The sequence below is a fragment of the Periplaneta americana genome, chromosome 9 (genome assembly GCF_040183065.1).
Source record: "Periplaneta americana isolate PAMFEO1 chromosome 9, P.americana_PAMFEO1_priV1, whole genome shotgun sequence".
Classification (NCBI taxonomy): Eukaryota; Metazoa; Arthropoda; class Insecta; order Blattodea; family Blattidae; genus Periplaneta; species Periplaneta americana.
In genome coordinates, this window is record NC_091125.1 from 102,548,870 (window position 1) to 102,572,027 (window position 23,158).

Genomic DNA, 23,158 nt, shown 5'->3' on the forward strand with positions numbered 1-23,158 from the left:
CAGGTTGATGCAATGGATAAGGAAAATGTGTTCTACGGGAAATATTATGCGTTCCCCAAAGTGGTCTGGAGCAAATCGGAGTGTGTTTATGGCCGTGTGGCTGGTGAGAACGCCTCCTTTACGGCTTGTGAAATATTTCATAAAGGCTATCTGAAGCGTGTTCAGACTTGAGCCATTTGCATGCTCAAGTCCGTATGGACGGAAATAATACTCAACAATAAAGATTGTACCTCTGTTGAGAGAACCATGATTGCAGCACTAAATCAAGCACCGAATCTACAATATATGTGAACATTCTGGCAAATAAGCAAACACTTAGTTGTTAGGAAAAAATAAGTAGTATTTGAGAGATAATTTGAGTAGGTACTGTCTGGAAATTATACGTTGGATTTTCATGTTGTGTTGCCACTAAGAGTCCTGCATAACCGGTTACGAAAGATAGAAAAGACAAATTTGCTACAGAACGCCTGGCGCTATAGACAGTATGCGAAGCCCTTCCGTCTCGCGGAGTAGTCCAATATTCGGTTTAACAAATGTCCAAGTCTCACTCGGTTGGACGGCTCTGGATCATGAAAGACAGATAATATTGAGCCATCCAGGAGTTCCAAGAATCGTTGCAAGGACGTGATTATCATCATGTACTTTTCAAATGATATTTCCTCCTCTCTCTTCATTAATTGAAGCACGTGTCATGAAACTACAATCATTAGACTTGAGAGTGCTTTTATTTTTGTTAATAACTTATCTCCCTAAAAACGATTTATTAGAGAAATAATAACACTTTCACTTACTGTTAGAATAATTAAAATACATAGGCTATATTAATAACTACTCTTTCAGAGGTAGCCTATGTATTTTGAGTTCAGAGTATGAACGTTACAATGGTAAGTGTGTACATATTTGCTCTTCTATTTTGTAAGTAATTGTAATTTACTTTATTCTTTTATTTGTTTACACGTCAGATTTCATCTATGCATTACGCTTATTTCCTTTGTGGTTACCGGTGTCCATTAGTTGATTCATATATTAGTTATGAAGATGAATGTATCAAAGTTTTCAATCAATTATAAACCCTATTTCAAGATAACTTATTTACAGCTTTTAAGGAACCCGCGAGTTCATTGTCACCTTCACATAAACCCGCCATCGGTCCCTATCCTGTGCAATATTAATCCAGTCTCTATCATCATACCACACTTCCCTCAAATCCATTTTAATATTATTCTCCCATATACGTCTCGGTCTCCTCAAAGGTCTTCTTCCTTCCGGCCTCCCACCTAACACTCTATATGCATTTCTAGATTCGCATATACGTGCTACTTGTCCTGCCCACCTCAAATGTCTCGATTTAATGTTCCTAATTATGTCAGGTGAAGAACACAATGCGTGTAACTTTCTCCATTCTCCTGTAACTTCATCCCTCTTAGCCCCAAATATTTTCCTAAGAATTTCAAGCTAACTCTTTTTTTTTTAATTAGGAAAAGTAAATTTCTTTCAATTACTCCATTTGTGTAGTTACAAAATGTTATCAGAGTTCCCGTGTGGTGAAATGCGCTTGGTATTCTCTCCTCTATATCTGTGGTTCTTCTAGCCAGGCGCAACCGCTTCAAGGCCGGATATTCGAACGAAATCCAACCTCGCCGGTTGATCTGCAACCGATCGAATATAAACCTGTTGTAAGCGCTGTTCTGCAGCACTCTGGTTGCCACCTAATGACCATATATGAAACATGTGCACTATCAGATCTTGCAAAACAGTATGTGTATCTTTGTAGTGAAACTACGAACCAATTCAATATGTTCCTTTTAAATACCGAAATCATATCTATTTTTTTTTTCAGTAAACCACTGAAAACCCTGACCAGATTGTCCGACCCCGGTATTTGATTCCAGAATCTCTTCAATACGAGTCCAGTATGTTATTGTTATTACAAAGGCAATATGCTCGTTTTTTTTTTTTTTTTTTTTTTTTGGCAGTTATGGAAACGATTTGGTATATACTAATGTTGGTGTAGATAACCAATCCTTACTAGACTCCGCAACAAATTATATTTCTACTACATAACATTATATTACTAGGCTAGTAGTAGTAGTAGTAGTAGTAGTAGTAGTAGTAGTAGTAGTAGTAGTAGTAGTAGTAGTAGCAATAGCAGTAGCAGTAGCAGCTTATATACATGGCATCAATACATTTCTACGAAATGGATCAAAGTAAATGTTCAAAAATTCAACCACAGATTTCAATTCACTTTTGCGTAGTATTGGCAAGAGTCATTGTTGTTGTTCTGGGGTTGTCTTTTTTTATGACGGAAGAGCTTTCATAATCCAAGTGACCAATTCGTCCCTTGTGTTTACTTCTTTTTTGTACACTTCGCCTTGCATCCACATCTACAGACAAAAATCGACACGACTAAGATGCAGGGACCTTGGTGGCAATGCACGCGATCAATAGGCCGATACATCATTCGGGAAAATATGAGATTTAGATATACGTCACCTGACGGCTAAATTTACAGGGGCTCCGTCATGCTGGGAGAACATGCCCATCCTGGTAGCCAAGTGAACCGCCTACAACAATATTGAAAACTCGTTTTGCAGAAAGGTGAAGTAACTGCGCCCTTTAAGTCGATTCGATAACACAGTAGGCCAAATCTATCGTTCCTTCGTGTCATTTGTAAGGCTTGAGAGTGGAACTTGTGATGGACAAAACAAACGTTGCAGAGTGTTTTTCTTGGGGTACTCCCGTTTCCCTCTTTCATTTCATCAACATTTAAGCCGTTCAGAGCAAAAGTGGTGTAAGTCAAAATTAGGTAATGATATTTAAAGTAAAAATTCTGTAAAATATAGCTCAAAGTAGCAATTAATATGGCCTTCTTGCTATCCACTGACTACTAATAGTTTAAATAAGTTGAACATTAATTGCTACTTTGCGCTGTATTTTACAAAATGTTTACTTTAACCCTCATTACCCATTTTTGATTTACACCACTTCTGCTCTGAACTGCTCATTTATCACTTCTCTCCCATTTCATCTATCATCTGTGATAGTAAAAATAAACTGGGATGATGTCTGGGGTAGTACGGATTTCCGATGCTGTTCTAGGTTCTATGGAGTTGGGACTTCGGACTCTGGGTTGGGGATCGTCAGTAGCCGATGCAATCTTATCTGCAGGGTCCAGGAAGGATGGCTCTATATCATCGCATATAGAGTGTACAATGTGCCTAACGATAGTAAGTGCAAGGATCCATCCCGGATCCAGCCGTAGTGAAATCAATCAATCAATCAATCAATCAAGGTTTGTTATACGTAACATACAAAAAGCTGTATCTGCATATCTATTGGAAATTGGACACATGTTTAAATTATGTTTTTACTTAGAATAGCTCATACTACCACCCCTTTAATTATTTACTATTCATCCTGAATTACTCTGTACGGATAATGTACATTAGTCTTGTAACAATAACTACAATAAAATTTCATTTTTAGTTTACTCATGGAAAATGTTAGTCTTCAGTGTTTACTATCTACTACTACACAAAAATGAAATACTGAAACATTATGGATGACTAAAGTAGACCTATGATTTTCTTAAATCAGAAAATTTTATTGCGATGATACTGTATGAAGGTCTCTAAATTCTGCACTCGTTAAATTTGTTACTGTCGACAATAATTTTAGCGTTCTTTCACATTATAATTCAATTGCTTTGCATATGAACCCAGCGTTCTATATGATGTCAGATCTAGATAAGAGAATTTGGTTTGAATTGCGCTTACTATTAATAGTCTTTATTTAAAAAAATGTGTACAACTTTTAGGCACTTTTTATTTGTTCTGAAAGCCTGACTCGGGACCTCGCAGAGTGACGGTGATCGCGGAGTATTAGTGGAATGATGATTGCATTGGTGAGGGGAAACAGGAGAACCCCGAGAAAACCCCACGCGTCCGCTTTTTCCATCAAAAATTCGTTATCCAGACGGAAATCGAACAGGGATCGTTACGATGGAAAGCAGAGAGGCTAACCTCTCAGCCACAGCCGAGGATTCGTTACGCTTATCATGAAGTACTGTTTTAATTAATTACTTTTTCAATTTCAGAAGTAATTTAGCATTAAAATTCAACGTACCGAGAAAAGGGCGGCGAATTTTACCTGAGTCTCATTTCATTTCAGAGTCAGAGTTCTTTATCTTCCATAAAGAGAGACCGGAGGGGAAAAGACCTCTGGGGAGGGCGAGACGTAGATGGGAGGATAATATTAAAATGGATTTGAAGGAGGTAGGATATGATGATAGAGACTGGATTAATCTTGCACAGGATAGGGACCGATGGCGGGTTTATGTGAGGGCGGTAATGAACCTGAGGGTTCCTTAGAAGCAATTTGTAAGTATAACTACGACATAGTCCACATCTGTGGAGTAACGGTCAGAGCGTCTGGCCGCGAAACCAGGTGGCCCGGGTTCGAATCCCGGTCGGGACAAGTTACCTGGTTGAGGTTTTTTCCGCGGTTTTCCCGCAACCCAATACGGGCAAATGCTGGGTAACTTTCGGTGCTGGACTCCGGACTCATTTCACCGTCATTATCACCATTTCATTCAGACGCTAAATAACCTAGATGTTGATACAGCGTCGTAAAATAACCCAATAAAATAAAAAAAATAAAAACTACGACATATGACATCCTGCCGTGCTTGACTGAATTACATGATGAATGCTGCGAAGGTATAACAAATGTAATGAAGTACTGTACAGGGTATGTAACTTTAGGAGATGTTGTAAATTGTTAGAACATGCATGGAAAATTAAATTTTATATAAAAAAACAGACCTTCTTTTCGGATGTATAACTCCTTAAAGACTTGTCATCGAAGATATCTTCTTTAACAAAAATGATCCTCTCTCTGTGACCTATCATTCCTCAAAGTTCATCGTTGAGATTTTGTTACAGCCTGTATTTTGTCACCATATAAATTCCATCACCCTCATCTGGATTTGAATACACTAACTTTAAACGAACATAGCTATAGCAAAACCACAAAACACGCCATATTTACCATTACTATAAATTTTAAATTATCTCAAAAATCCAGTGTTATAATACTCATGATGACGACGAGAATAACCATAATGCGATATTTGTCTGGTGGAACAACTGTTTGATGGAAATGGCGGTTTTACCTAACTTCGGGAACTCAGATTCCCCAAGCATAATGAACCAACAACTACAGTAGGTCTCTGTTTTCAAGAGTTAATATCTCCGGATGGCAACGTCAATAGAACTGTGTCACGTGGCTTTGAAGAGACTTAAACAAGGACACAGCTTGTAAGCAGTAATTTCTGCAGCTTCATAGTACCTAATGCGGAACCAGACGGTGATTGTGCGTTACACTGGAATTGACGTGTTCTGTTCTGCTTCATTTCTTGGTAAGGCGTTAAGCTTAACAGACTCTGTTAACAGTTAACAGCTTCAAATCTGTTATATATGTTTACTCAATAGATTTTAATCAAACCTGTTCCTCTCTGTTGAATATGTTTATTGCACTATTACTGTCCTTTGAAAAACTGAAAAGTTTGATATTTACAAGGCAACTTCTATATCAATCCCACCAAATAAGATCTACAATATCCTTATACAGAAAAATGTCTTAAATTATTGTACACTTTTTAGGAAAGAAACATAACATTCAGAGTAATGTACACTCAACTAGATGACACTATAAAAATCATATAATTATTTACTGATTTACCTTGACATTCTTCAGAATGATTGTATACTGAACTCTTTTTATTTCTGGAGAATAATACAAAAACTCACAACATTTCAAAAACTTGAGTTGCCTACACACGGCAGTCATTAAAAATGGTTCAGATCACGATCTGACCAATATTGTCAGATGACACTATTGCATTATAATAAACTATCTACCAAAAAGTAATTGGGCACTGTTTTTGCCCCTCTAGAACCACGTGGTACCATCTCTTGTTGCTATAAGAGCAGCCACCCTTTCAGGCATGCTCTCCACTAGTTTGTGTAGAATATCCACTGGAATGCGTCGCCATTCATCTTGCAACGTCATGACACTCAGTTGGAAAATGGAAGTTGACCGCATCTCCCGAGACCTCGATCGCCGGTCCAATTCAGCCATAAAAATCTATGTTTTATAAATATTATTCCTCTATATATTTGAGTCCTATTCCCATAAAATTGCTCTTTAATCTAAAAGAAGAAAATTACGTAGTTCTACATAAAAGTTCTGCAATTTTGAATTTTCAAAATTTTTAGTTTGAGATCTGTAACAAATTGTTCTTTAAAAATTATCCCCAAAATCTTTAATAATTTCATTAATTATTTTTTGCCTTAAAGATAACATATAGCCTATATTAAGAAGCTTTAGATCAATTATTAGAATATCTGCACTGTGAGAGGCAAAAAATATGTTTCTTCAAATATTTAAATGAAAAGAAAATCATTAATGTCTTTTAGTTTCTAAATTTCTGTTATGGATAGGATAAAGATTGAGCTACAATTTTTTGAAATTACCACAGTCTAGTATATACAGTCACGAAGCTCAATACGTAGGGAATATGCGTCATAGATAGTTGCTAATCACTAGGATCGCTACTATCGCCTCATCACAGAGAATGCGAAATAGTATCGGCACAGTCTATTGTTCCTAGTACCCTAAACAACTCAAGCTTCGTGACTGTACAGTATATACTAGACTGTGATATTACTAAGAAAAAAGCCATGCAAAATGTCTTTCCTTTATCTAAAAAAATGCGGATGATGTGATTTAAACATTTTTTAATAATAAGCTACAGTTTTGAGAAAATGAGAGATAAACTTACAGATTGCTGACTGGTGTTTTGTTTCTATTGCAGGACATATTAATGCAAAAACTTGGGTTAATTTTATAGATATATTAAAATTTATTTCATATGAGATAAACCCTAAAGTTCATATTTAATTACTACATAAAAATGAAAAATCATTTTTTTTAGTTTGAAAGGTGTAGGCTAAGTAACATCTTAATGTAAGGGATATTTGTATTACATCGAAGCACTCGCTTAAAATATTTTTGCGGCGGCTTTCAGAGAAGACAGGATATTCTTACTCAACTTGCCAGACGGTTAAGCAAAGCTCCAGCCATTGTATACCGAGTGGCATCAGTACACCAGCTGGCGGAACCAGATAAGGACAAGAGGGTTCGATATTGCCTGTGGCTTCAGAAAGTGGTGTGCTTTGAATGCTCGACATCACGTGGTTTTCGTATCAAATATTATTCTATGTGTGTCGATATGTAGGTACAGACTAAATTCCAGAATTTGGCCTACCGATAATCGTCATGAATTTTACGAACAGTCTCTTCATTTCGAGATACTGGAAGTTTCGTGTACCATATCTGATGTAAGGGTCAAATGTCCCATTTTCTTTAGAGAAAAGCTTAAACACCATTTTAAGGAACTTTCGGTAGGTCTAATAAGAACAATCGAGAAATAAAGAATACCATGCTTTTTCTCCCGTCATGTGTCTCACCCAACCGAAAGTCAATGTAACTATTACAGCTATCGTACTTACAAGGGAAGTATCACACCCTGCATGCCTAAACTTGCCTCGAGACTTTGGTGACATAAACGATGTGCTACGAGAAGACCATGTGCAAAATATTAGCTGCCTGTTTTCACTGCAAGACCCCGAAATCGAAGCTGGAATCCTTCTGTGGCCAGACGATAACGCAAGGCAGTTGGACATCCCTGTCTCACTGGCGAGCGGAGTACAATGTAAACTGAGGCAAGTGCAGATACATGCTTCGTAGTTGACACATGTTGACTTATAAAATACTTTATTTTCCCGATTAACTCTCTTTTCACAAACCTTACATAACAAAACTGCCCCGTCGATTGAAAGCACATGGGCACAAAATTCACTAACGTAAGCATGAAGTTTAATTATTCATTATAATTATTGTATATAATTAAGTCACCACTGCCACTGCTCACTTGCAGTGTAAATAAATATTATACATATAAATACAAAGTAACTTCTTTTTCGTGTTTTCCTTTGTATTGAATTTAGGCATTCTAGCTAACCGAGCACTTTCTGTCACCCGAAAATAACTGACTGTTTGCTCACTCAAATTTCTTTCTCCTACAAATACAACAATAAATACTGTACGTGTAGCACAAAATTGTAGCAGTAAGATTTGAAAATGTGGAAGCAAACAATTGAAAATGCTACGTGACAATTCTATGAGAACGGGCTTAAAATTTAAAATTATAAAGCTGTTTGTTGATATCATAGACATGACATTATATTTGTAACTGTGGACTGTCGATAATTATTCATATTACACCAATAGTGTTAAAGCATGATTATTAGCAGATTAAGCACCGAAATAAATTATTTTTATTTACTACTCTTAATAAAGCGAGCCATTGTTTCATATTGTAACTTTTATTTTCAACAATAATGTGACTATTATTTCAACAACAACCACACACCCTTAAACAATGGGTATTCCACTCAACACTGCAACACAGTAGTCGTTATTGCACTGCACAGAAACGACAATGACTATTCACGTGGATTATTGAGAAGAACAACAATGTACTCCTAATCTCAACTAATGTTCACAAAGCACTATGTACAAAATAAAACTCTCAGTTCGCCTTGGCTAGTTCTTCTAGCTCATTCAGTCAAGTTCACGCTACACTGAACCCCAGGCCTTCCAGATACAGTTCACTGCACTTCGAACCCAAGACTTCCAGATGCGGTTTCCTGCACATCGAACCCAAGGCTTCCAGATGTGGTTTCCTGCACTTCGAACCCAAGATTTCCGAACGCGTTGCCTTCGCCTGGACGCTGCCACAGTTACTCAAGGTCACTGCACCTCGAACTCAGATCCACTGGATAGGTCTCCGCTAACTAGCTCTCTCACAGCTGAAAAACTGACTAAAAACTGACACACTTGAAGGCTGCTCGCGCTTTATTTATTAAATCACACGTTCTTGAATCTTCGGCTTGCGTGGCTTTGCGAAACCTTCAGATGTTCCCCCCTGTTCCTTCTGCTCCGCGTCACGCCACACCTTCCCTCGCACTAGATGCGAGCGCAACTTCCTCGACGCGACTAGGTCTTCCAATATGGCGCCACAATATATTTAAATTTCATACACATTACATTACAATTAATTAGAAAATTGTAAATAAACAAGAAATACTGCTTTAAAATGACAAAAAAGAAAAGGAATGTAGTATTGAATTTGTAAGAAACACCTTAAAAAGGCAAACTAGGTAAAATAAAAATTGGCTCCATCACTTTGATTTACCCCAAATTACATTTATATCTATGAAAATAATGATTTACTTCCATCTAGTAAAAAGGCATTTTGACAAACATCCGGGCTCTATTACTATTCAGAATCAGAATTGAGTTTGCATGTGTGTTAAGATTTGGTAAGCCTATCTTATAATTTTCAAGACCTAAAACTGTAGTTTAGTCAACTGTCTGAAAATAGGTTTGAACCTCGTGACATCATCACTCATGAGGTAACTAAACCCGGAGATAATAGGTAGGGTGGCCAGTTCCTTTTCCCCTCCATTGCATACATCTCTGACTAGTAAAATATTATCCTAATCGGACTTTAGATATATACAAACAATTGAAAACTGTGATTCCAAAACTCGCTCAGTTCATTTTGCCTTTCTTTTTTTTTTAATGATTTTTACGTATATATAATTATGTTTGAGACCTCTATCATTATATTATTTTCAGCTTGTTTTCTTCCGAAACAACGCCAGTCCTTGTTTAGAAGTTTGTATTATTGTTCATATCACTTGAAAACTCGCCCAGTCCGTAGACGAGTGGATACAAAAACTAGGCCAGTCCTTCCATAAAAATGGAGTTAACGCGTTTTAGATCACACTCTTCAATTGTTTTCCTCCGACATGTATCGTCAAGTGAGATTTACTGCTTGATGATAGATGTACTGTACATATCAGCCAGAATCTCAGAGGTAGACCTAAAACTGTAGTCCAAAAATATAAAAAAATATTAAATCCCAAAAGGCAACTGGAAATCGAAAATTTTCTCCCAAGAAAAACGAGCGTGGAAATCTCAGTCTCTTCTTTAAGTCCTCTAAGAACATAGCATTTCTGTACAGAATCAGAAACAAAATTTGTGCCACCTGAATTTTCCAAGTTCCACTTACAACATTCTGCGCATGCTCAGTACTTACAGATATAATTTGACCTTTTATTTCTGGGTCTGAACTTATTTAATCTGGTCTTATAAAATAACAATCGGCAACACTTGGATCAATAAAATACATTTTTTACAATTACAAACTCGAAAATATGAGACAGTAAAATTTGCATTACGTGCAGGTAACAGGGAAAGTTGTATTGTGAGATTAAAAGGCGTGTCTTACGAATTACAGTGGCTGAATGAGACACATTCCAAAGCAAAGATAGAGCCATCACTCAGGGAAAGCAAACACGAGTCGAGGGCTGTCAAAGTGTCTATATCACTTTCCGCGGCCTATCAATGACATCTTGCCTGTCTTTGGCTGCTATTATACTATCAAAATTCTTTGACAAAGAATATGATATAATATTTTATCAAAGATCTCTGATAAAAAATAGAATTTAGGGTATATTACACTACATAAAATCTTTTATAAAAGAAAAAGACAAAAGGTAACCTAAAATTATGAACAAAAGCTCTCGTAACACTTGTTCCACAAAAGTGAACACATGTTCCGAGGATTTGTTGATACTAATATTTACGCGTTAAGTTTATAATTTGTTGATACTAATATTTACGCGTCAAGTTTACGATTTGCTGATATAGCTCGCGCAAGGAACGATTACCGAAAAGCAATGGTGGCGTTGCTGTCTGTTTTGACGTGTGTATGTAGCACGCCGAGGAAGCGAGAGATACGGGCCGATAGAAATACTGTCTCTTTCAAGAAGAGGACATCGCTGTGGAAATAAAGAACGTAGCAAGAGAAAAATTCGAAGCTAATTAAACGAGCAACATATGTTTACGAATGAAATAATAATACCGTGCGATACAAGACACGTATTCACATGCAATGGAACAAACTAAAGTCGTAATGTAACTATCACAACGCAAGACTGATTCTATCGATGTCATTTCTCTTCCGACTGTACTCTTGAATATCATTCAAGCTATCTCGTGACCTTTCCTGTCGCCAGCTCTTCCTTATCGCATTGTTTCATTCGCATTCCTTCCGTCGGTATTCCCTGTTTGCGAGACCTATACTAATATTTACGCGTTAATTTTATAACACCATGAATGAAGAACAGTATTATGCTTGTTTAGCTACAATTAGTTCAATTATTATAATATGCATCTTACTGAAAAAAAAAACAGAAACCATGGATTGCAAGATGTGATAAGAGAGGTACATCAGAACTTATTGAAAGAGTTACAAAGCAAGGACTTGAAAATTTCTACAAAGTTTATAAAATAATAATAATAATAATAATAATAATAATAATAATAATAATAATAATAATGAGATGGGCAGGGCATGTAGCACGTAAGGGCGAATCCAGAAATGCATATAGAGTGTTAGTTGGGAGACCGGAGCGAAAAAGACCTTTAGGGAGGCCGAGACGTAGATGGGAGGATAATATTAAAATGGATTTGAGGGAGGTGGGGTACGATGATAGAGACTGGATTAATCTTGCACAGGATAGGGACCGCTGGCGGGCTTATGTGAGGGCGGCAATGAACCTTCGGGTTCCTTAAAAGCCATTTGTAAGTAAGTAATAATAATAATAATAATAATAATAATAATAATAATAATAATAATAATAATAATAACATTATTATTATTATTATCATTATTATTATTATTTATTTAAAAGATTCCATTTTCCTTCACACTCCAATATCAGAATTTTTGTGGTAGCAACAGTCCAGTTAAATTTGTGTTCCGCCATACTTGTTTCAAGGTACAGAAATCTTTTATCAAAGAAACTTTTGCAAAGAAGGTCCATTACATTGTCATATATTTCATAATATATATTTTATAAAAGATCTTTGTCAAAGAACTTTGATAGTGTAACAGCAGCCTTTGAGACTACGTCTCCGCATATTTGACCATGTCAAAGTATCAGACATTAAACACGCCAATTTGTAATTCGGTTTTCCGTCATCCCTACTTTCCCTAAATATTCAGTTAATTATAGCAAACGCAGTACATTTCAGATTACAAGAAGGAAGTTTAAAACTCAGTTCTTGAAGAAACTCGTTATTAAATTTATTGCTGTATCCATTTGATTTATTGAACGATAAATTTTCGTAACGTCACAAATTTTTCCAATGTGTCGACGATAATTTATTACAGACTTGTTGCAGTAAATTGGAGGCAGATTTGTAGGAACATTAAGATGTCGGCACGAAGTCAGTTCTTAACGAAACGGACATGTTGATAGATTTCTTATTTTTTTCTAAAGAGGATGAAACAAACCAATTATACTTTGTAGCTTAGAATTATCATAGTGAGTGATACGTAAACAAAACAGAAGCATAACTTTAAAATTATTACGCTAGTAGAAGACTTTTCTTCGAATATCAAAATACAGAAAAATATGACTATGACCGATTCAATTCGTCATTCCATTTATGCTGAGAGCACGTCAGTACTACGGGACATTAGGACACGCGAGAGATTATACTGATAATGGACTATTTTCGAAACCTTCATTCAAAATGTAAATACAGATTTCTACAGCAGATAGACAACTATAGAAACTGAGCTACCCATATTAATTTTAAGGTTCCCAGAGGTGGCTGACAGAAGCCGGCAAAGCAGACAATACTCATGCCCGTAACTGCCTGCCGTCAGGCTCGGGTTCCGGCGCAGTTAGAGAGCAAATTAAAATTTAGGACTGGCCCATTCAGCCCTGGTTTTATTAGCCCAGTCCAGGCGGAACTCTAGAAAGCCTGTTTGTGTACTCGTATTGTAGAGTGACTTGCATTCAGGCATTTAACATCATGGTTAACATGAAACAGTACTAGTTTGAAATCTAAGTTCGTTGGCTATTTATTCACTTCAAAAAATCTGTATCTTCTGGTAAAATACGGTATAAAATTCTTGATTAAAGTAACATAGTTTTATAATTTATTGCACTACAGAATTTAATAAAATAATAAGATAAATATTATACATTTCAATTTCCTGCAAAAATGTATCTCACTCAACAAAATAGTAACATTTCTTAAATTGTGTTACATATATTGAGAGGAAATAACGTAAGTTAAGCTAAACTGAAAAGAAAATAGTTTTTAAATAGATGCAATCAACGTAACGTCTTCGGCGTTGGTTCGATTCCAGCTTGGGCTGATTGCCTGCTTGGATTTTTCTTCAGGTCTTCCGCAATTATAAGACGAATTTCAGGTAAGCCCATGGCGAACTGTCGGTCTGATATCGCGAAATACTACCCCAGTGTCACCAACTCTATCAACATTAAATGACCTAGCAGTGATACAGCGTCGTCAAATAAATCACTCAAATACATAACCTCACTTATTCAGGTTAATACTCGTAACGTACCAGATCTCATGTATCTCTGGAGAGAAAACATTTACTATTATTCCATGTAAGACGGTCATTTCAGTTCTATTTTCATTGTTATTACTAACTTCAGTTCAACTCTTGATATCTCGAAGTGATACCCAGAGTTCATGCCGTGATATCACAACACTACTACCTCAACATAATTTGGTTTCTTATTTACATTCCTCCTCTTAATTAACTGAATGAAATTACATTGTATCCGCTTCCAAGAGAAATTTCTGAATAAGAGAAAGCATGCTCAGAATTTATATGCGTAAACAATATGCACAGAATTTATATGCATAAACAATATGCACAGAATTTATATGCACAAACAATATGCACAGAATTTATATGCATAAACAATATGCACAGAATTTATATGCATAAACAATATGCACAGAATTTATATGCATAAACAATATGCACAGAATTTATATGCACGAACAATATGCACAGAATTTATATCCATAAACAATATACACAGAATTTATATGCACAAACAATATGCACAGAATTTATATGCACAAACAATATGCACAGAATTTATACGCACAAACAATATGCACAGAATTTATATGCATAAACAATATGCACAGAATTTATACGCACAAACAATATGCACAGAATTTATATGCATAAACAATATGCACAAATTTATATGCATAAACAATATGCACAGAATTTATATGCATAAACAATATGCACAGAATTTATATCCATAAACAATATGCACAGAATTTATACGCACAAACAATATGCCCAGAATTTATATGCATAAACAATATTCACAGAATTTATATGCACAAACAATATGCACAGAATTTATATGCATAAACAATATACACAGAATTTATATGCACAAACAATATGCACAGAATTTATATGCACAAACAATATGCACAGAATTTATATGCATAAACAATATACACAGAATTTATATGCACAAACAATATGCACAGAATTTATACGCACAAACAATATGCACAGAATTTATATGCATAAACAATATGCACAGAATTTATACGCACAAACAATATGCACAGAATTTATATGCATAAACAATATGCACAGAATTTATATGCATAAACAATATTCACAGAATTTATATGCATAAACAATATTCACAGAATTTATATGCATAAACAATATGCACAGAATTTATATGCATAAACAATATGCACAGAATTTATATGCATAAACAATATACACAGAATTTATATGCACAAACAATATGCACAGAATTTATACGCACAAACAATATGCACAGAATTTATATGCATAAACAATATGTACAGAATTTATATGCATAAACAATATTCACAGAATTTATATGCACAAACAATATGCACAGAATTTATATGCATAAACAATATGCACAGAATTTATATGCACAAAGGAAATCTGATATATGCATAATAAAACAATAAATATGCAGACCATGCAACATACAATTTTTTTAGCTATCTTCTATCTACCTAAACACAAAATGTGAATATCACATATCAGGTAGGTACAATTATTTTTAGTATCATTTGACATTTACATTTAATATATTGGGTACACTTTTTCTGATTCCAAACACGACTAACAAATTTTCTAGGTTCTCTGTTATCATACTTGGTTATCTACAAGGATATTTTTTAATATTTTAAATGTCCGTTCAATATCAAATGAGCTTACTGGACAAAATTTTAGTGTACAAATTGTGAGTTTATAAGATCCAGGTTCAAGCAAGCCATACTTTTTTTTTCTGCACAATGCATTTTTACTCTGTAACCATGGTTTTTGAAAGCACCAGTTTTATCTTGACAACCTCACCAGTGGACACTTGTGCGCGGGAAATGTGTTCTGGTTGAAATTTTACTACTTGTAATAATTTTGCAGGAGGCATCACAAGCGAAGACATTCACACAAACCGCTCATAAAATACAAAAAAATCACTCACTGGATAATTGGATTTCTGGCGCGATGACTGAGAATAGCCTAAGATTTTTAATTTTATTGGGTTATTTTACGACGCTGTATCAACATCTAGGTTATTTAGCGTCTGAATGAAATGAAGGTGATAATGCCGGTGAAATGAGTCCGGGGTCCAGCACCGAAATTTACCCAGCATTTGCTCGTATTGGGTTGAGGGAAAACCCCGGAAAAAACCTCAACCAGGTAAATTGCCCCGACCGGGATTCGAACCCGGGCCACCTGGTTTCGCGGCCAGATGCAATAGCCTAAGAGAAAATATAGAGAAGAGTGGGGAGTGTTAAAGTCAAACAGATAGGGATGTTTGGAGATGCTTCCTGTTGTGCACTAGTTCATTCATTCATTCATTCATTCATTCATTCATTCATTCATTCATTCATTCATTCATTCATATTATTCTGCCCAAGGGCAGGTCTTTCACTGAAAATTCAGCATTCTCCAGTCTTTTCTATTTTCTGCCCTCCTCTCCGCACAGATCAATACATCTTAATGCCTTCTATCATCTGATTCTTCTTCGGCCACGAAATTTCCTTCCAGTGCATCCTTCAAATCGCAGTTTCTCCTCAGCCAGTGACCCAACCAAATTCTTTCTCTCTTTAGAGTTTTAAAAATTTCTTATTCCAACGTGTTTGACGAGCAAATAGAAGATGGCGATAATAAATTTATGTCTAGTATATTTTGTATTGCACGTACTCGTAGATATATCCATAATAAGTAGTAATTTATTATGTTTTCAGTCAAACAGAACTAATGTTAATTACAATGTAAACTAAATTCATTTACTGCAGGCATATATTATAAATTTGTTTCACATCATTGATTAATACTTGTGCTGTACTGTAATTAGCTACTTACACACCCCGTCCCTATTATTTACAGTTACAAGTTCCACTTTTATCAGACAAGCTATAGTCGCAACGCGGACATATTGAAAACAACGGATATTTGTCCGGGCTCTAGTAATGATGAATGACAAGTATATTTGACAAATAAAAGCGTGCGATCAGTTATAACCTGTGACAAAATATACCGAGTGACTAGTTACAAAATGTGACGAATTATCAGTGACGAACAGGATTGCCAGATTTTAGATCTACCAAGGAGGGACATCCTTCTTCCATCACACACAGTACTTACGTTTTGTCTTAAAGGAAGAGTGATATGAATGTGGGCAGAGTTGACATTTTCGTGACCGCAAAAATTTATTAAAAATTATCCCTTTGTATGCAATTAAAGAAACTAATAATATGAATATCAAAATTACAATTTTAATAAAAAAGAATATTGTAGGTACAGGTTTACAAGCGCAAAACAATATTTATCTGGCTGTAAGTTACACCACATTTATCTGGCGTCTTTCTGAAGGACTTGTAACAATAATATGTAATGCCAAATTATTATTAACTCAATGATTTAATAATAGCTCTGTCTCATAGATTTCCCCAGCTGTTTATTTGTAAAGCACAAATTCTATGAGATAGCATTACAAAATATTTAAATTTCAATGTTTTTCATTGATTACAGTGACATAAAATTTATTGATAGCTAAATTCGTATTTATTTTATGACTTAACATATTACCGCTCGAAACCCATCATTTAACATACAGTATACATTTTTAGAGCTTATATACATATTTATTACTGTACTTGAGCATTTTTTAACAAATTTTTCTTCCGTTCTCTGTGCCATGCATTTCTGATGAACGTCTCTTTTCAAATGTTCAGAAATATCATATTCACAACTGAATTCGTTGTCACAAATCTTACACTTGCCAAAATATTAGTTTTTTTTTCCAATGTGCAAACCTACATTGTTAAAAAAATTAATTTAAATTTAATGTAATTATTATTTAGGCTGAATATAAAATAGTTACTAGGCAACGATAAAATTATACAACTGATGCTAATTTTCTAATGGAAGGACTGTTTGCGTCCCGCCTGGCACCGAAGCGGGACTCGGGATTTTATATGAAAATCGGGACATGTCCTGCCAAATCGGACATCTGGCAAACCTGGTGACGAGTCATACCAGTGACGATCTTAACTGTGACGAGATGGAAAAGGAAATAACCTATTCCACAGTCAAGCGTTTGAGACAAAATCAGATCTTCGACGGCCTAATTTGGCATTGTTGATTATTAGGGCTAGGATTTTGATGACCTATAAATCATAAAAAAATGTCCTAAAAACAATGCATTCATGATCTAAAAATCGTTCAAAAATGCCCTTAAAAATGCCCAAAAAGTTGATATTACATTCTAAAATTGGCTTAGTAGGAAAAGGAGTTTTGTGCTACTTAATATTTAGACTAGTAATTGAATTAAATTCTAGTATCAACATTTAAGTTTATTTAATTTTACATAATTTTTTCTAAGTGGTACACTTTAATTAATTATTTTACCTGACGTAGTTTCCATGTAGCCCATCACAAGGCCACTCTTATAAGGAATTAGCAAGTATAGAGGAGTCTATATTGAAGTGATGGTTGTACTGATCCATTACATGGGGTGTACTATGTTAAAAGAGCAATATTTGTGTAGAAAAACGATTAAAATATTATACAAAATAATGGGTATTAGCCACCGGCATAGCTCGGTCGGTTAAGGCGCTTGCCTGCCGATCCGGAGTTGCGCTCCGGAGCGGGTTCGATTCCCGCTTGGGCTGATTATCTGGTTGGGTTTTTTCCGAGGTTTTTCCCAACCGTAAGGCAAATGTTAGGTAATCTATGGCGAATCCTCGGCCTCATCTCGCCAAATATCATATCACTATCACCAACTCCATCGACGCTAAATACTCTCGTAGTTGGTACAGCGTCGTTAAATAACCGAGTAAAAAATAAAGGGTATTAATGGAAAAAATATGTAGACAAAATATCAAAGGAAATAAACATTATTTTATATTAATAATGGGGATTTGTGGACAAAATTAAATGAAAATGCCTCGAAAATGTCCAAATAACACAAAAGATGCTCTTATCAGTTGAAACAGGCAAAAAATGCAAAAAATGCCCTAACAAATATGTCTTAAAACACTCAGTTTATCACATACCATATAAATACTAAAGCGGTTATGTTTCTGGCTTACTAGAAAATAGATGCAATTTCATCAAAATCCTAGTCCTATTGATTATACTAATAAGGTCTCTTTTAACTTTTCTCTCTTCATTCTCCATATACCTTTCGATTCCTTCACTATTTGTAAGTACGGTAACTGTTCCATTTGTTGACTGAAGTCGGAACAGGCTATTGAGAGTACTACATGAATATGACGATGACTGTGGCAATGAAACAGAACCACGACTTGGCGTTGTTGTGGTTTAACTTGAAGAACAGAAGGGTTGTACTCACGTGTAGCAATTGCGGAGATTGGGGTCGGTCCAGTCTTCCTGGCATACGTAGTGGCCGCACTCGCGGTACCAGGCCGAGGGCTGGCCCAGCTTGGACAGCAGCAGGATGGGCAGCGCCGTCCCCAGCGCCACCAGCCACACCACGCCGATTATCAGCTTTGCATGGCGCTTGCTCATGCGGGGCTTCAGCGGCCACATGATGGCCATGTACCGGTCCACGCTAATGGCCACCAGTGTGTAAGCGCTCACGAACACCGACACCGCCTGTAACATATAATAATTATTGACATCATTAACTTCAGCACCACCGTTCTCAAAATCTGAATCTTCTAAGTCATCGTCCTCAATATCACCATCGTCAACATTATCGTCATCAAAATTATCGCAGTCAAAATTTAGGAGCAAACTTTCATAACCTGACATGTCCATTTTCAGAAAATGTTACAACTATATGTGTCTGTACATTAATTAATTCATTCACTCATTAATTCATTTAGTGTTCTGCCCAAGGGCAGGTCTTTCTGCAATCATTCCTATTTTCTGCCTTCCTCTTTGTTTCTTCATATGATCCAGATTTTTAATATCGTCATCATCTGATATCTTCTGTAATCAACGAACATTTTTCTACGGTAAAATGTTATATGAATCAATAGTAAAATAAATAATCTTCTCTATTTCACCACAGAAAATATTTAGTTCATTGCAGAGATTTAAGTTTTTGGCATATGAAGTATATTTTCTGAAAGTGGACATGTCAGGTTTTGAAAATATGCTCCTCAATTACCATCGTCAAAATCACCGTAGTCAGTATCACCATCGTCAATATCACCGTAGTCAAAATCATCATCGCCAATATCAAAGTCATCAATAACATGATCCTCAAAATCATCGTCAAAATCACCGTAGTAATCACCGTTGCCAATATCACCGTAGTCAAAATCATCGTCTTAAATATCACTATCGGCAATATCAGCGTGATCAAAATCACCGTATCATCACCGTTGCTAATATCACTGTGGTCAAAATCATCATAACCAATCAAAATCAAAATCATAGTGTCCAATATCACAATTCTCAATATCGTGGTTCTCAATATCACCGTAATGAAAATAATTCTCAATATCACAGTCTTATATCACTGCAGTCAAAATCATCGTCATCAATAACATTTTATCATTGCAGTTATACAACCGTCGTTATCATAGTTGCCAATGTCACAATTGTCGTATCACTGTTCTAAAAATCGTCTATTTATCACTGTCTTCAATATTAAGATCGTCAATATCATCGTAGTCAATTAATCTTAGTTAAAACCATAGTCGTCACTATAATCTTACAAACAGTCAAAATCGCCTTAAGCAAAATCATCGACGTTAATATTGCCGTCGTCATATCCCTGTAGTCAAAATCATCGTCAATATTACCGCAGTCAATATCTGGGTAGTCAGTATCACCGCAGTAAATATCACCGTCGTTATATTACTATAGTCAAAATCATCGTCATTATCACAGTCTTCAATATCGCCGTAGTCAATTACCACTTTAGTCAAAATCGCTGTCGTCAATATCATCGTCAATAATATAATCTTTGTTAATATCATCTTCGTCAGTATCATCTTAATAAAAATCATCGTCGTTATATCACTGTCGTCACGTTTTCTTAGAATCAATGTCAATATCACCGTAGTGAAAATCATCGTAATATCATTGTCGTTAAAGTAATAGTCAATATTATCGTCGATAGTCAAGAATAGCGAATTTCCTCTAAATCTCAGGTGAAAATAGGCTGTTTGTTACTTCCGACTACTTTCTCATCATTTCTTATCTCTGCTGAGAGAATAATGCTTAGACCATTATTTTACAAGTAAATTATTATCAATTATACCCGGAATCAACAATGTAGATGTACAAAACATATATGTACGTATTATACAAATTTACAAGCCTTGATATTTGTAGTAAGTGTAGTCAGCTAGCATCGAAACTCAAGGCCTCCTTTTTTATGTTTGATTGTAGACATTCTATTGCAGCAAAGGTTGGTGAATTCTTACAAACATGGTATGGGTTACTTGGCATCGTAAAATATTTTTTGACTGTTAAAGGCTTGCGGATTTTATTCTATTTGCCCTTGCATAAATAAAATGCATATGAGGATGTTCTCTTAATGTGAATATGTGAATCTTCCAGTGGTAACAAAAAACTAAAGAAATCAAAATTAATGTTGTGCGTTATCCCTAACACAAAACCTAACATAATACAAGGACAGCTGCATATAAACTGAGGTGAGATTTCGGTGCTTTGCTGGGACCATGAGTTCGATGTCAGATGGCTATTTTAATGTACCCTGAAAAAGTATTGTACCTGTTCACATCAACTTTATAATGTTTACAAGAATCAACAGAGCAATAACATGGCAAACATTGAAGAAAACAATATTATTTACTGTACCTATTGTACAGTGATTTACAAGTGTTAAAAGAGTGTATTAAAGAATTAAAAATTATTTATTTTACCATGGCCCTTCACAGGTACTCAAGACTGTTTAGCACACTCATCACGTTCTGTAACTACCAATCGAAACGTTTCCGAACATGACTTCCTATAAGAAAATTGTGCATACTGATCTCCTCTATCATCCCTAATTGTTTATAAAAAAAGTCATAGAATCACTCTGTACTCTGCATAATAGGAAAATCTACAGGCTTTATAAATAACTAACGATGAGTTATTTCTCCATAAAATAGTGGTTACATCCTGGAGGCACAACATATAGCCTATCAGCAGTGCTGTCAAGGTAATTCTTTTCTTGGCCATACGCCCCACCCCTAGTTTTCTCCCTTGAAATATATTTTACTCTCCTCTCTCTTTAATTTTTTTGGTATTAAAGAAGACGTAAAGAAATTGTTTTGCACACTTGTCTCGATGAATATTGGAGTGTGTATTTGCAGCACTTCTTGTTTTTCAACCATTATTTTATATAATTGTGGATTCCAGTGCTGCAGAGGTGGACAATTTTTGTTTATGAACATCAAACAAAATATATTAGGAACAGCAAGAGATGATCTAAGATCTGTACAGATCTTCGCGTACAAAACTTAGGCACCCATATGCCGTATTGCTCCATACAGACAACATTTTCTTTTCCCCATACGATTAATTTAAAAAATTGTAGGTTCCCATATGATATATGGCTCCGTATGGCCTCCATGACAGCATTGCCTACGAGTATTTCAATTCACAGATATATGATCATGAGAGACTTCTCTAAAGCTATACAGGGTCATTCACGACTAATGATCCGCGCTTTAGGAATCAGTTCCATAAACCATTTTGAGTATAAAATGTCATATAAACATGGGTCCGATTATCGTTAGTTTGAAAGTTATTCGTAAAACTTCAAATGTCGTACTCTGAATCAAGCTTTGGAGTTGTTCGCATCGTAATACAAACATTGGAACGTAAACTAAACGGAAGGTTGTGCTGTGATGTGAAGTACGGGGGAGAGGGGGACAAAGCTGGTCTGGAAAGAGAGCCTCTTTCATCCGGCGACATTCTCGAAGTGCAGCCGCAGCGTTGTTGTTCTTCTGATAAAAGAGCTTCACTAATAACGCTCTGCTCTTCATATCCAAGACCATTTTGGCTCTTTAACGACTGCACTGATGCTGGTTCATGAGGCCTATCAGCACCTGTTAACTACAAATGGCACCTGGTGGTCAAAGTATGGTATAAAAATGCAAATCCCGTGGCCCATAATCTGGACATAATTCCTACAGAGTTTGGTACCCGTTGTATAAATACTTTCCTGTCTAGGGTTGGTTAAGAAAGGAAAGTTTAATAAATAACCACCTCGTATTTATATATTAAGCACAAAACATCGTCATCATGTTCTGTACATAAGAACCCAACAAACCAATCAGACTGAAACTTACTCTACAACTTCTCCCTTGCCTCCGTCATAACTGTATGTCATGCGAACGTTCAATTCTTTCTTTCCTCGTTCTCCACAAGAGACGTGCTCCGCGTGTGAACTACACGTGCGGTTCGGCACGTACGCGCGACAAATTGCATCACAGATCTAAATTTACATAAATTTAGGTAACATAAAAGTTTAATATAAAATACCATTATGCAAAATTAAAACTTGGATATAATCACATAAGAATTTTAAAATCTAAGAATTTGGTATCCATTGTGTATGTTTAGTAAACTATCCGAAGATTAGTTGGAACCTCAGAAGTGACACCA

General features: G+C 35.7%; 1 protein-coding gene across 1 annotated transcript in view; it reads right to left on the reverse strand.

Moving 5' to 3' along the window:
- The window catches only part of LOC138705604 (RYamide receptor-like), a 299,486-nt gene that overhangs the window by 169,205 nt on the left and 107,123 nt on the right, over nucleotides 1–23,158 (reverse strand). The window contains exon 3 of the mRNA XM_069834205.1: nucleotides 18,915–19,177. Coding sequence (XP_069690306.1) covers nucleotides 18,915–19,177 — 263 coding nt within the window. The remainder of the gene's footprint in view (nucleotides 1–18,914; nucleotides 19,178–23,158) is intronic.